This window comes from Oryzias melastigma, linkage group LG23 (genome assembly GCF_002922805.2).
Source record: "Oryzias melastigma strain HK-1 linkage group LG23, ASM292280v2, whole genome shotgun sequence".
Lineage (NCBI taxonomy): Eukaryota > Metazoa > Chordata > Actinopteri > Beloniformes > Adrianichthyidae > Oryzias > Oryzias melastigma.
This window is the reverse complement of record NC_050534.1, coordinates 11,948,618-11,962,767: the sequence shown is the minus strand read 5'-3', so window position 1 is coordinate 11,962,767 and position 14,150 is coordinate 11,948,618. Positions and strand designations below refer to the sequence as shown.

The window sequence follows — 14,150 nt, the reverse complement described above, 5'->3', positions numbered from 1 at the left end:
AGTGTGAATGCATTGAATGCATTCACACAATAATAAGAAAGAGAAACAGAATCACAATAGTGTGAATGCATTGAATGCATTCACACAACTAACAAATCGAAGCGCGTTCGTTAGCACACACTGGACTCACCTTTGGTCTAGCCGTGCCACCAACAGGGTTCTGTCCTCACAGCCAAACCACAGCAGGAGCTGGAAATGAAGGAGACAAGAGAAAAGGACTGTGAGGAAACCCCAGAAAACCACTCCCGTCTGAAGTTCATTCTTTCACACAAAAACAAACAGAAATAATATTATAGCAAAACTAACTACAGTGTGAAGCTCATTAGCTCACCCCCCCCCCAAAAAACCATAAACCAAAATGAATGCAATAAATTTAAATATTTTCTTCAAGGTTTTAAAAAGCAGTGAGACTAACTTTAAAGACAACTTCCTGATGTATGAATTCACAAAATTCTAAGTTTTAAAGAATCTTTTATATTTAAGGGGTTAACTAAGTGATTACAATACATTATTATGTTTAAAATAGGGTTTTTAAAAGCCCTAAAAGAAAAAAAATGTTTTTATAAGACAGGGGTATGCTATCAAAGCATTCTGATTTAAAAAAAAAAATACAGAAAAACACTTTACAGCCCATAAGTGACCAAAAAAAACAACATTTCCACAGTTTGACCTAATAAACATGCACCTGCAGCCATGTGAGGACATATAATGTCACTTTATTGTTGAAGGCAGGGGTCTAAACACAAAAAAATATATATTTTGGGCCATTTTAGTAAATTTTAGAGTTGATAGAACTTTATGTGTTTGTGTCTATTGATGCATTTACATATTAAGTATAGATTTTACAATAATTAACTTAAACTGCGTTATATTATTCTATCTTTAAAAATTTTAACTTCTTTTACTTTTTACAGCAGTGTGTGAGGTTACTTTCAAAATAAAATACCCCTTCCTTCTCCAACAGCAGCAGATTTCCTTGAATTAAAAATGCAAGAAAGCTGAAAGAAACTTGCCGTCTTTAATCATTATGACTTTTGGGGTAGAATCCAATTCTTAAATGCAGTTTTATGCTAAACAGTTGAGCATCACAACTTAAGAATATGTGCTTTAAATGTATTCTAATAATAAACAACCACAAAACTCAACAAAAAAACTACAAATCCAATATTTATTCAAATTGTTAGTTTTTTTCTCCAAAGCCAAAGAGCCACAAAAGGAGTAAGAAAGCTGCATGTGTGTTCAGGGGAAAGAAAACCAGTCAATTTAACAAGTATAGTGAGAACAAACAGACTGAAAACACCAAACATGTGCTCTCTAACACAATTACATGATGCCACAAAAAGCACAATTATCTCAAAGTACGTTTTTGCTGTTATACTCATTTTCTGGACCCTTTTTCTGCACACAGGATTTTTGTTTTTGTGTTGTGTGGCAGAAGAAGACCGAGTTCAGCTTCATGCTCTTCGCTTGCATAAAGTTTGAACAAATTAGCTGAGCTTTAGTGGTTAAAATTAACTGGAAATTCTCCAGCTATCTTCATAATGATAAAAGAAAAATAAATGATTATGGGCTGGATGTTAGAATACTTACTTTAAAGCAGCCTAAATAATATAGAGCATGGGTCGGTCAGCAAAAAAACTGCTGCGCAGTCATTAGACCTGCCACGATTAGTCAATTAATTGACGACTAATCGACTATTAAAATAGTCGATGACTAATTTAATAGTCGATTAGTCATTGCTTTATATTACATGGAGTCAGAGTGTAGTAAAGTTCAAAGTTATAATGGCATTATGATAGCTTTTTGGACTATTTTGACATTTATTAAGGTTTTTTAGGTTATTTTGGAGTTGGGCTAATATTTCAGCTACATGTTAGCTATTTTGGCTAACTTAAGCTTTTGTTTAAGTTTTTTAGGCTGTTCTGGAATTTAGCTAATATATTAGCAACATGCTAGCTATTTTGGCTAACTTAAGCTTTTTTGTTGTTTTTTTAGGCTGTTTTGGAATTTAGCTAATATTTTAGCTACATGCTAGCTATTTTGGCTAACTAAGCTTTTTGTTTTTTTTTTTTTTTAGGCTATTTTTGAGTTGGGCTAATATTTCAGTTACATGCTCGCTATTTTGGTTAACTTAAGCTTTTGTTTTAGTTTTTAGACTGTTCTGGAATTTATCTAATATTTTAGCAACATGCTAGCTATTTTGGCTAACTTAAAGTTTTTTTCTTTTACTTTTAGGCTGTGTTGGAATTTTGCTAATATTTTAGCTACATGCTAGCTATTTTGGCTAACTTAAGCTTTTTTTCGTTTTTAGGCTATTTTGGAATTTAGCCAATATTTCAGCTACGTGCTAGCTGTTTTGGCCAACTTAAGCTTTTTTTTGTTTTTTAGGTGAATTTGGCATTTAACTAATATTTTAGCTGACCTTCAGCTTCAGCGTTTTCAGCAACCAATTTCAGCATCTTCACCTATCATCGCTGCCAAATTCAGCTTACAGCATTATATGGGATAATGCTAGTGTGAATAAATCTAGTTTTTAATAAAGCTAATGATGGTTAGGATGTGTGCTTTACATCCAGTTTGAGCATGACCTGATTAGTCGACTAATCGGTAAAAATAATCGGTGATTAGTCGACTATTAAATAATAGTTTGTGGCAGCACTAGCTGTCACAAGAGTGCAACAGCTTTGATCAGCTTTGCGCTTTTTCCACTGCACCAAACTCTGTTTTGTCATTAAAAACTCAGAATTCTCAACACCAAATTATGTTTTCCCTAAAGTATGTAAAATCTATGTGCACCGACATGCTGAAGTGATAATATTATTGTGTCCCTCTTTTGTGTGTTTCTTTGTACACTGAAATGATCAAAACAAAGTATGTGTTAGTGTGGTATCCAGTCTTCATTATGTATTTTTATAAAACAGCATAAAAAAGGTTTTGTTCAGAAAGTGGGTGATAATATTTACGTTTAGACATTTGTTGCATTAATAATCACAAGATCATGTTTTAGATTGTTTTAATCGAAGTCAATTTCTCCTCCTCATGAAAACCGTTTGATTCAATAGGAAATGCAGACGACCGCAGTGACACCCCTAAACGTGCTCAAAGCGTTGACCTACATCAGTAAGCTGGTCAAACTTTTTCCACACTGACAGATGGGGTAAAGTGGGTCAGCTGCAGAGCAAACATGGCTGATGCCCATTGTAACTTCATTTAGACTATGGTCACATGCCCAAAAATCACAATGTGCACCAACATAAGAGCAAGGTTTTGTTTTAGCAAATTCAGCCAGTGGCCGTGGAGGTTTTAAGAAAACATTACATATCGGTGTCAGCCAGAATCCCTCATTAGCCATGATTGGACGGTTTTTAAATGTCTCTGGACGGCAGCCGACCAAATCAAGTAACATCGGCTGCAAGCAGCCCAGTAGCCAGAGGGTATGTAACATTTGGAGGCTGAACTTTTTAATTTCAAAGATTTTTAATTTCACTGGTGTCCGTGGCAGAATTGAAATCCTGTCCACCTTCATCCACGTTTATCCTGGGATGGATAACACCTCAATATATGGCTTGGGTCTTAAGATAGCACAAGGGATAAAAAGTGACGACTTCTGTTTACATTTATGACTACGTCAACGATTTAAAAAAAATTGGGTAGTGGAATGAAACCTGATTCTGCCGATACCTCCCCATCGCACGATGGCAGTTGTATTAGTAGCGTTAAGCCGTTTGAAGCCTTCAAAGCTTTGAGATACCAGAGTCTGATCACGACTGCTTCTCTACTCTTCTGTCCGTGCATCACTTGATGTTTTGAACTTTTCCAGTTCACTGACGGAGACTTGCCAAACAGGTCCTGGCCGTTCAATTTTATTTGGAAAAAGAAAGCTCCTGCCCATCAAAATACATGAACAAATAAAATGGAGCCACAGGCTTTTCTGAATGCTAACTTGCAGGAGAGAGCGGATTCTGAAGCAAATAAAAAACAAAAAATCCCTTCATTTATTCCTCCAAACGGAGGGTTATGAAAAAATAGTGTCTAATATTTTGGACGTTACTTTCGTTATATTACGTCATCAATACTCGCCGGTCCGCTAGCATTGGAGCGGAGGCGCGTGAATACACATAGCGCCTGTGCGCAATTATCATCCATCTGTAGAAGAGGCAGCCGGTAAGAAGTGACTTTGTCTGAGCGCTAGAATGACCACGATCGCTTATTTCCTGTTTGATTGGTGCGCTGTGGGAACTAGGTACGTGCTTTGCAATTGTTTGTGTGTACTTCAGGTACTGGTCGGAATTTTCGTTTTCAGCACTTCGATGTTTAGCCTGCTAGTGTACGGTGTAACTTTGTATATTTGGTGTAGTTTTAAAATGAATGTAATTACTTAAATTCTTAAATTAAAAAATGCAGGATTTGATGTATGAACTTAAATAAAAATCTAATTAAAATAAAGTACATAAATTCACTGTACAATAGGGAGGTTGCTAGTTAATTGAAGCACTTAAAATTACATAAATTATTGATTAAAGTTGTTTATTGCTATTCTGTATTAGAATTTGAATTTGTAAATATTTATTGCCATTATTATGTGTTTTTTAAGGTTTTTACCTATTGACTGCTGACTGACCAAATGGAAAATAAAGAAACAAAAAACATTGAATTTGACAGATAATTCCAATTCACTTGTTGTCAATGCTTGTCAAAGACATAGTATTACTGATTTCAGCAATGTTGCACAAAAGTGTTGCAAAAAATAAGACAAGTTGTTTATAATGATTTTGTTTAAGCTAAAAATAAATAAATAAATGGGGATAAATTTTCCCCAAAAATATGTGTTCTTCTATATAATGTTAGTTATTAGAGAGGATTTTTACCAATTATCGCAGTATCACATTCCCAGCCCTACAACGGAGCTGATTGTGTTTGTTTGTTGGAATTGTTTCCCTGCAGTCCGGAGACGCTCTACTGCAGCAGCGATATGGAACTCAAGTGCATATCTGGAATGCTGTAACCAGCTCAGCCAGGCAGATCTGAGCAGGAACACACGGCACTATGTGTCATCAGTACAAAAACCAGAACAGGGGAGTTGCTGCACGCATGGAACTCTTAACAAGGTTGCTCAGACACTAAGGCGCAAAAACAATGAATCACCACAGCAAGACAAGACTCTTTAAGTGATGCACAAAGGTAAAAGTGTGACACCTATCCACATTTCCGCGGGTTAATAACAGGGTTTTGAAGTGTGGCGTCAATGCTCCTGTTAGGTCAACATTTAAAGCACACCCATATTTTGATGATTTTTGTTGTGTTTCTAGTAGTAACTAACAATGACGGTAGTGTGTTGCTCTCATGACACCTAGCAACTAGTAGTTTAATAAAAATGGTTCTAGAAAATGGAAAATTAGGAGTTAATAGCCGGCAGTGATTCTTTAATGAATGTCAGGTGTTGTAGCCTTCTATGGAAAAAAGCATCGCTTAGCAACTGTTACATAATCCTGCAGTTTTGATATCAGAAAACACCTACAATTGCCACAACCTGTTTTTCTTTTCTTGTGAATGTGCTTGTTAGTGATGGAATGTAGCATAAATTAACTTGTTATGCAACTGTATCTTTGACAGCAGCCAAGAGCAACACTAGTTAAAAGTTAATCTTCATGCGGCCGATCACATCTGGAGATGTCAAGTGTTGCTCCAAACCTTTTAGTGCTATTAATACTGTTTTACAGACATACAATAGTACTTATGCTAAAGAATATGTTTAAAAAACACAAAAAAAGAGTGAGGTTTGACCTCCACTTTTTAATGTTTAAAGGGTATTTAGAAAATTGAAAACGACAAGACTACATCTTCCTACCAGGAAGACCAAAAACCTTAGGGTGTGTTCAGACTGGAAAAATTGGGAAGAGGAAAACAGGAAGAGCTATGTTTCCATTAGGGCTGCCAAAAACGATTTTTTTAAATAGTCGACTAATCAAATATTATTTTTCGAAAAGTCAACTAACCAGGGCCATGCGAAAACTGGATGTTAAACACACATCTCAACCAGATATTGCATTGGACACTTTCTAGCTTGGTTGGCGTGTTGTTATGGTACCAGAGTCTTCCTAGAACTTCCTGTGACATCACTACTGACCTGGATTAGCACTACTGCGTATGTGTGTCAAAGACAATAGCAGACGCGCATTAGAAAACGCGCACCATAATTGTTGACGTAGTCGTGACTAATCGACTAATTGTGGCAGCCTTAGATTCCATGACTATGAAATAATGCAAACTGGATTTGTGAAAATAAATTTGTCCAATGGAAACACAACAATTTTGGAAAAACTTGCACTTAAAGTAACGTTTTTGTGCTTAGTAGAGCTAGTTTTGGAGAAGTATCGAAATTGACAAATTTGACAAAACTGCAAACACTTTTTTCAAAATTATATAAGTGATGTGACCAACAACCGGAGCGAACGCCACAAGTAGTCCCACAGTTCAACAACATTTTTGGATCCACAGCTCCTCTTTAAAACCATCAGCCACTGTTTCCCAAAATTGCTTCATCTGTAGCCGTTCCTATGACAGCTCCATGTCCTGAATAAAGGTGTCTTCACACCAAACGTGATTCATGCGGCAGAAGCGGCCAGTTTCAATGTTAAGTCAATGGTACGGACGCGACATGAGGTGATCTGAAGTCTCGAGACGTGATTTAAGCAACGGGCGCGGCGTGAAGGTCCGGCAGCAGCTCGATTTGAGTGACGCGCCACGAATCGGGTGGTGCAGCCAAAATGTAAACATCTGAAGTTTGACAGGTCGCTGCATCGCATCTGCCAATCAGGAACTCAGCTTTGGAAACGTGACTTTTTCAGTAACTCGATCAGCAGGTAGAATACTAATCCAAAGCGAGCATTTTTGTCCAGAACTTTCATGTTTTTCATTTACCCACTGGAGCCGCAGGTTTGCAAAGCGCATCCGGCTACTTTGGGGTGAAAGTGGGGTGCGGAGGTTGCCGACTCGGGCCGAATCGAGACATTAAAAAAAAAAGGAAAAGGCTCTCCTTATTTTATTTTTCCCCCTTGGGTTAATACGAGACAGTGAGCCTTCAAGGTTAGTCACAGAAACACGGTGGAAGCGGCTGTCATACAGACACAGCCTTTGTACCGGGAACATCTTTTAATCATCATATAAACCCAAACATGGAGACATGATTACCAATGTTTTTGTAGAATTCTTCACTATAAATAAACCTGATTTCTCTACATCGTCTGTAGCTTTCATACTTTTAAGTGAGATATCCACAGACAGAGATGGTAGCTCCTCCCACACCATGGTGTCAAACCCAGGAAGTCATGTTTTGACAGGCGACGAGCAACAAATTTGTCACGCAACGCAAGAGGAGCGAAGACGCAAAAATTGTCGCGTTCGGTGTGAGTGCACCTTAAGACGCCAACGTCTCCTTTGATGGAGGATGAGTGCCAGTAAATTTGCTGTAAATCAAAGTATCGGTTTTGAATGTCTTATATGTGCTTTTTCACATAATTATGATTTAATGGAAACAGTTTAATTACAAAATTGTGTTTTTTTTTTATTTACATTTCTAGAATTGCAATGGAAACGCAGCTATTATTGGTTTATTTTGAAGGACCTAATTCATCGACCTAAAATTGATCTTTAGCCAAAACTTCAACCAGAGTGACTCAGATAAATACTTAGTACTGAACAGTGCAGGTGAATTTCCCGTAAGATAATTAAGCAAGTAAACAAATCTACTCATATTTCAGTTTGATAAAGTTCTGCCAACTTTTGTTTTTCTAGAAGGACACTGTCAAACCGTAAAAAAAAAAAAAAAAATGCCTACTAAAAATAGCTGATTTCTTATCAGGAAGATCAACACAGGCGGAAGAAACCTCAGAAATCAAAATCTCCCTCCTACTAAAAGCATTTTAGCTAAAATTAAAGACGTTGGTGAAAATAATACTAGAGTTTCCTTTGCTTTACTTGAAAAAAGTATGAAATTTGTGAGCCACATGGTGAAAAATCTTCTCAGCACAAAGCAAATGTTCAGTCAACATGTTCTCAGAGACTAAACAAAAACATATCAACAAGTCACAAGCAGCCTTCAGACGTTTTAAGCCAAAAGGAGAAAAATAACACCAATCAGGTGTTTAAAGCAAAAATCTACTTCAATAATGGAAAAAATAGGGACTACTTTTTCTACATTTTTGATTGGGAGATAAAACAAAAACCCTACAAAAGCTGGCGACCTAAAGTTTGGAGATAAAACAGAAGAATTAAGATAATATTTTTAGGGTAGAGGGCTGGTGATGATGACCCGATGTTTTATAAGGACACGACCTTTGCTGCGGATGGATATGTAGGGAAATCATTGTTTAAGCTAGCTAACAAATTAAGTGATGTAGCTAAAGTGGGGGGTTGCAGCGTTTCTCCGGTTTAGGTTAACGCCGACGAGCAAACCCCCCTGCCGCTAGCTGAAGTCATGCTACATGGTTAGCACCCCGGCGGCAGCCACAAAGCTGCACAGCTGTCCGTAATGTATTCAAATCTAAATATGCACTACCTGTAAAAACTGCGACGGCGCTCCACGGTCCGCGCGCGGAGGGGGGAAAAAATCACACAAAATGCGTTTTCGTTTGGTGGTTATAGTCCCATGCGCCAGAGCGCCTTCATCTATTGTCTGAAGGAGAGGATGAGCGTTAACTCAGATGTCTGCAGCAGGAGCTCTCCCCTTTCGGTCTGTCTGTAAAAGTACGACTTCTAACCGTTACCGTAACGAATCAAATACACGCGCGCACGCTTTTTTAGCCATTAAAGAAACAAAGGGAAAAAATACTACAAAATCATTTGCTATCATACCCAAAAGTAAGTAAAATGTAAAGATAAAAAAACTAGATTGCATTATAACTTATTACTCAGTAGTTCATTATGCAATCTTGTAAAATAATAAGTACTTTACTGACTCCTAGTGGACAGTAACGGTCACTGCAGGAGGAGGCCCCCTGCGCGCTATCAAAATACTTACGGTAGTGCTCAATATATAGGACGTAAACTCTAAAAAGAATTAATAAAATTACATATATTTTAAGAACTAGTGGCAATTACGTAATATAAGTATGTCATTTAATTATTGAGGAAGATTAAAATTATCACGAAAGTGTGAGGGTCAATAAATAAAATATGTTAAGTAATTCTGACACACTCCACACCAGTAGGTGGCGGTAACAAACGCCGTTTACCATCCGCCACAAGGCTACACACGAAGAAGAAGAAAAGAACCAATCAGCTTCCACTAAGGGTGGGTTTGGTTTAAGGAAGATAGCGGACCATTGATATATATCAATGTAGCGGACAAATATCTTTCCGACCGCATAATAGAGGGGGAAAATGTAATTTATTTAATAATAAATATATATATTGCTTTGTTATTTGTTCGAGGTGGACAAAAAGAATAATATGATGGCCAGGGGGACGACAAAAACAATAAAGTAAGTCTATAATCAGGCTGCTAACCTGTTAGCAAGATGCTATGAGAGCTAGCTTACGGTATTGCCGGAAATTAAACAGCTCCTAAATGCTAACACGCATTCAAATGTTTGCTTGTCAACATCGTAGACGTGTGTGCTTGTGAAAAACGTCAAATTGGTGCGTTTACAACTTGTTTTTGGTCCGTATTTTGCTTAAAATGGTAAACAGCTTAACTCCATATTTGATTTGCAGGTGGTAAAATGTCCCTGGCTCAAAGGGTGCTGATGACTTGGGTTTTTACCCTCCTCTTCCTCATCATGTTGGTCCTCAAATTGGACGGAAAGGTACAGAATAAAGACCCTATCCAGTAAAAATTGTGTTTTTACGTGTTGTAGCATTGTTCTCACGATGGAGAACATATATTAAGAAAATTAAGCATTAAATAGCATATTTATGTATTTTTAAAAAATTGTTACGAATCAGGAGCAGATGAGAAAATGTGATTTATAAGAAGTTTGTATTAAGTAGAAGCTACAATCAGCATGTTCCACTACGGATTAAAACATACAGAACTCCTGATTCCCTTTTCCTCAGGTACAGTGGAACTGGTTCCTCATCTTCCTCCCCGTCTGGGTTTTCGATGGCATCCTCATCCTCATGCTCGCCATAAAGATGGCGGGTCGCTGCAAGCCCGGCTACGACCCACGAAACGGCTCGCCGGACCTGCGCCTGCGCTGCTGGTACCTGACGGCCATGCTGCTGAAGCTGGGCTTCTGCTTGACCCTGTGCGCCAAACTGGAAAAACTGGCAGACGTAAAGCTGACGTTTGTGTGCATCCCTCTGTGGACCATGCTACTGGGAGCTCTGGTGGAACTGGGGCTGAATATATTTCCTGAAAGACGAGAGGTTTAAACTAAAAGTCGATCTGGAGGTGAAATGTTTATGTGATGTAACTTGAATTGTTTTCAGGGATCATGTGATGAACTGGGAGTTGGTCTGTTCACTTTAAACTGGTTTATAGTGGTTTGCTGTATCTTTAAAACAACAAATTCAACACTAGAGAAAGTTTTATTTATTCATAATTAAGCTTTAATTTTTTTCTCCTAACTTTCCAAATGTACAGTGTAAATATTATGAATGCTGTTGTAATTTTGAGGCTGTATTTGTGTCATTTTGTTCTTTATTTGCCAAACATTTTAGCATTTTTACGTGAAGGCAGAACATTTGAATTTGAGAAGTGTTTGCTTTAGAAAACCTGAATCATGTCTCTAAATGCTTTATAATTTTGCCAAATTAAAATTTACGTTAAAGCTGTAACAGTATTGAGCTGAAATCCTTACCAGCATCCTAATGCTGGCTGAAATAGTGAATTTGTGAAAGTCTTTGATTCTTTCCCAGTATTTTGCATTTCATTGAAAGAGATTTTATGAATGGTAATAAATGATTTAAGCAACATGCTGTTGTGAGGTTTGGATGATTCGTTTTTGTGGTGCAAAAAGTAACTGGCATTTCCTAACTCTTGTTTTTCATTTTTCTGCAAATCAGAGGATTGTCGTCATGGAAAGCACCCTTGTGATATGATCTGAAATGAACTGGGAGGCAGCCAAAATGTGCGTGTGTTCACTTGTGTTTCCTTTTAAGGGCAGTTTAACTGTCGACCTGCAGATGAAGTACATGCTCCGCTCGATCATGCAACACCTAAAGAAGGCAAAAAATTGCACAATCCTTACAAAAAAAATAAAGAGGCGTCATTTTTTTCCTTGGAATAATCCGACTAAATCGGTAAAACTATAGCTAGCTTAAAGCTACTAATATGCTTTAAGTTATATAAACATTTATTTTACTATATTAGAAGGATTTGTGAAAAAAAATGAAAATTAGGTTTTGAAGTACATTTGACCTACATGCACAGACCTAAATGTGGTTGCAGCTGTTTTTGTTGTTGAAACAAACTTTTTTTTCATCATTTAGACCTTCAACACTCAAGTCATTTCAGTCGGTTTCTCAACCTTTAGAGAATAAGACAAGGATCTGTATTTATTTTATTTTCACTATTATGATAAATATAAATGGACAGTTTTTTATGTATACAAGTGAAAAAAGGAGAAAATAACTTCCAAATATTAATAGTTTATAATTTTTCATATAGGTTTGCCTTTCAAAATAAAAGCATTTGTCAAACAAGGCCGTCCTAATGCTGCAAATGTAGTAGTAGGTAATCTGATTTTTATCGTTTGTGGTGCATCTCAGCCAGAAATTCATACATTTAGCAAACAAAAATTAAATCAGAGTGACCCTAACTGTTTTGTTTTAACTATAAGGTTCAGTTAAAACCCTTGAATTTGTTAAAAACTGTTAAAAATCTGCCATATAATCCAGTGCGCTGTAAAACTAATTTTCTGTGGATAAAGATCGAGTTAGTTTACTTGACTTTTGTTTTTTTTTTTTTTTTAATGAAAATTTTTTTTTTTCTTTGACCAGAACCACAATGGAGGGGTAAGAGCGCTACGTGCAGCTGTGGTTTATGACTTTCTATAGAGGTTTGTCTGACATCCTTTCAAAATAAAAGACAGCAATCATCACATTGGCCAGTTTTAGCAAATGGAGTAGTGGGTAATTTAATGTCAGTATACTTAAAAAAAAAAAAAAGAGTTTTACTATTTTTGGTGCATCTCAGCCAAAAAATCCTTCTTTTTAACTTTACAGTAACAGTTTTTTTTTTTTGCTGCTTGTTTGTACTCAGCTACAATAACTGAGCAACACATTCCAGGATGCATCACCGCTCTCCGGTAGAAGACACAAACACTTCTTTCTTCCGCTGAACCTTTTATTAGCTCGGTTCATATTTAAAGTAGAAACCACACTACAAGTTTTGTCCTCTTTACAAAACTTCTTATGTACACTACAGTGCTGACAGTTCAAAATAAAAACTTGAAATGAGAAACAAACTTGCGATAAATAAACTCTGTGAAAACAAACGCGAGTCCCTGAGGACGCCTTTGTTTTCTAACGTAACTTTTGTCACATTTTGTACAAAAAATATATAGAAGTTCCTGTCATGTTTCTGTAACATCTAAAAGCATTAAAAGAGCTGCAGAGCGCCTGGCAACGAGTCTGTAATTACTGACTTGATGTTCCCAGAGCGACACAGAGAAGAGTTCTGTCTTCAAAAACAAAAGTTCTTTTGAGGCATAAAAAAAGAAGCTAAGGCGTTATCTTTCATACTGTTTTCAGGCTTGTGGTGAGACAAATTCAGGAAAAATACAACCTTGCTTTTAGGTTTTTCCTTTCCGATCCTAAACCTCAGGAATCCAGAGGCCTTTCGGTAGATTTGAGACCATTTAAGGCGGAAATGTTCCAGAGAAAACGTAAAAGCGGGACAGAACTCCAGCCGTGTGTGTCTCTGGACCTTTGAGTAGTTCAGCAGTTAAACACAGGCACTGGGGAAATGTTGAGGGCTACATTAGCAAGTGGGCTGTTAAAAAGTAAAGCTCAGCGAGGGACATGCACTCGCACGAGAGAGTCTTCACATAAACCTCTTAGTTTCAATGGACTTTTAAAAACAAACACATGGGAGCACTTCAGTCCCCGCTTGATAAATAAACACTTAAAATACAGGAACACTGTAGAGAAACTGGACTTCAGATAAATAGATAAATAGTGCTTTGGAAAGGAGCTCTCGACAGTGTGCCTTCCGTTTTTTAAAGTGTGAATTTGATCTTAAAAGTCTCAGAAGAACCTGAAATGTCCTCGTTGATAATCTGGCGTAAAGTTTTTCCTCCGACTGTATTTACACGAGTTGATATTAGAAAGTGCTGCAGAGTTCCCAGCTGGGAAGTCCTGACCTCCTGCATGCGTGTATTGCTCTGTGAATGACGGCTGTCTGACGCGTTCAGGTGTCCAGAAAAACTGTCGGACTGATGGGCTTCTAGGACGCTTTTTGTGGTTTCGGTTGTTTTCCTGAGACTCTGGAGGCCGTTTCTCGCTAGGGTCCAATTCTGCATTAGCTGCCAAGAGAGAGCCTGGCGCCGGGAAACTAGGACGCTTCAACACAGCCGAGAACCACAAAAAGAGAACTGAAGTTCTGAGAGCAGCTGAAGGCTACTCCAGGCTTAATGTAGTGATGTTTTTAAATTATGATTTCAATTTATTGTAGGAAGTCTTTTAAAAATAGATTCTTTCCTTTGCAGACTTTAAATAAAACTGATAGAGCGTCTGCTGCTGGAAATGAAATGTGCTCAGAGGAAATTAAAAATCCCTGTGTGGCCCAACTTGGGGTCAACTTAAATATTGGAAGCGTTAGCTGCAACTTTTGATGAAAAGTCTTCCAAAAAATGTTCCTATTTTGTTTCTTCATTCAATGGGTCGCAGGTGATCTGATATATCCTGGGGTAGCTCCGCCCCCTCAGGACAAGCAGACAGCAGTTTGGCAGACCGGGTCGATTAGGGCTGAACTAAAAACCGTTGCACACTTTGATGACTCAAAGACCCCCCCCAGATTTAAAAACAACAAAGGTTGGGTCCAGCAGTCTGGGATGAGAGTGACTCCGCCCCCTCCCTCCTTTGTACAGGTTTACAGGACGGCCGACAGAAACCCTTTACAGTCATGTTTGCACCAGTATGTACAAAAACTCTTAGAAAATCTGCTTCTGCTCCTCATCGTGCCGCGGCGGAGGGGGGAATAAAGA

The 14,150-nt window shown here is 37.7% G+C and overlaps 3 protein-coding genes across 8 annotated transcripts in view; 1 reads left to right on the top strand and 2 right to left on the bottom strand.

The window, feature by feature from the left end:
* The window catches only part of LOC112154205 (putative homeodomain transcription factor 2), a 35,140-nt gene extending 26,368 nt beyond the window's left edge, over nucleotides 1-8,772 (bottom strand). For 2 of the 4 annotated variants that reach the window (XM_036210143.1, XM_036210145.1), the window contains exons 1-2: nucleotides 8,558-8,772; nucleotides 131-189 (exon numbers count right to left, since the gene is read on the bottom strand). The gene's annotated coding sequence lies outside the window, so the exon portion shown is untranslated. The remainder of the gene's footprint in view (nucleotides 1-130; nucleotides 190-8,557) is intronic. The other 2 variants (XM_024284987.2, XM_036210144.1) reach the window with 2 other exon arrangements.
* A 500-nt stretch (nucleotides 8,773-9,272) lies between these two features.
* LOC112152840 (transmembrane protein 60) lies at nucleotides 9,273-10,917 on the top strand. Of its 3 annotated transcripts, none has more exons than XM_036210328.1 (3): nucleotides 9,273-9,292; nucleotides 9,715-9,806; nucleotides 10,057-10,917. In XM_036210328.1, the coding sequence occupies exons 2-3, from the start codon at nucleotides 9,723-9,725 to the stop codon at nucleotides 10,372-10,374; spliced, it is 402 nt and encodes a 133-aa protein (XP_036066221.1). In that variant the 5' UTR covers nucleotides 9,273-9,292; nucleotides 9,715-9,722; the 3' UTR covers nucleotides 10,375-10,917. The 3 variants fall into 3 exon arrangements, with proteins under 3 accessions (XP_036066221.1, XP_024138410.1, XP_024138418.1); XM_024282642.2 differs by lacking the exon at nucleotides 9,273-9,292 and adding an exon at nucleotides 9,299-9,482; XM_024282650.2 differs by lacking the exon at nucleotides 9,273-9,292 and adding an exon at nucleotides 9,504-9,639.
* Nucleotides 10,918-12,271: 1,354 nt separating this feature from the next.
* The window catches only part of LOC112155748 (lysine-specific demethylase RSBN1L), a gene marked incomplete in the record, with an annotated part of 26,013 nt that continues 24,134 nt past the window's right edge, over nucleotides 12,272-14,150 (bottom strand). Inside the window, 1 exon segment of the mRNA XM_024287617.2 lies at nucleotides 12,272-14,150. Within this exon segment, the coding sequence (XP_024143385.1) occupies nucleotides 14,097-14,150 (54 nt within the window).

Coding starts and splice junctions, on each gene's coding strand:
- LOC112152840 (XM_036210328.1), top strand. CDS start 9,723: ATGTCCCTGGCTCAAAGGGTGCTGATGACTTGGGTTTTTACCCTCCTC. Junction 9,807..10,056: donor TCCTCAAATTGGACGGAAAG/GTACAGAATAAA, acceptor CCTTTTCCTCAG/GTACAGTGGAACTGGTTCCT.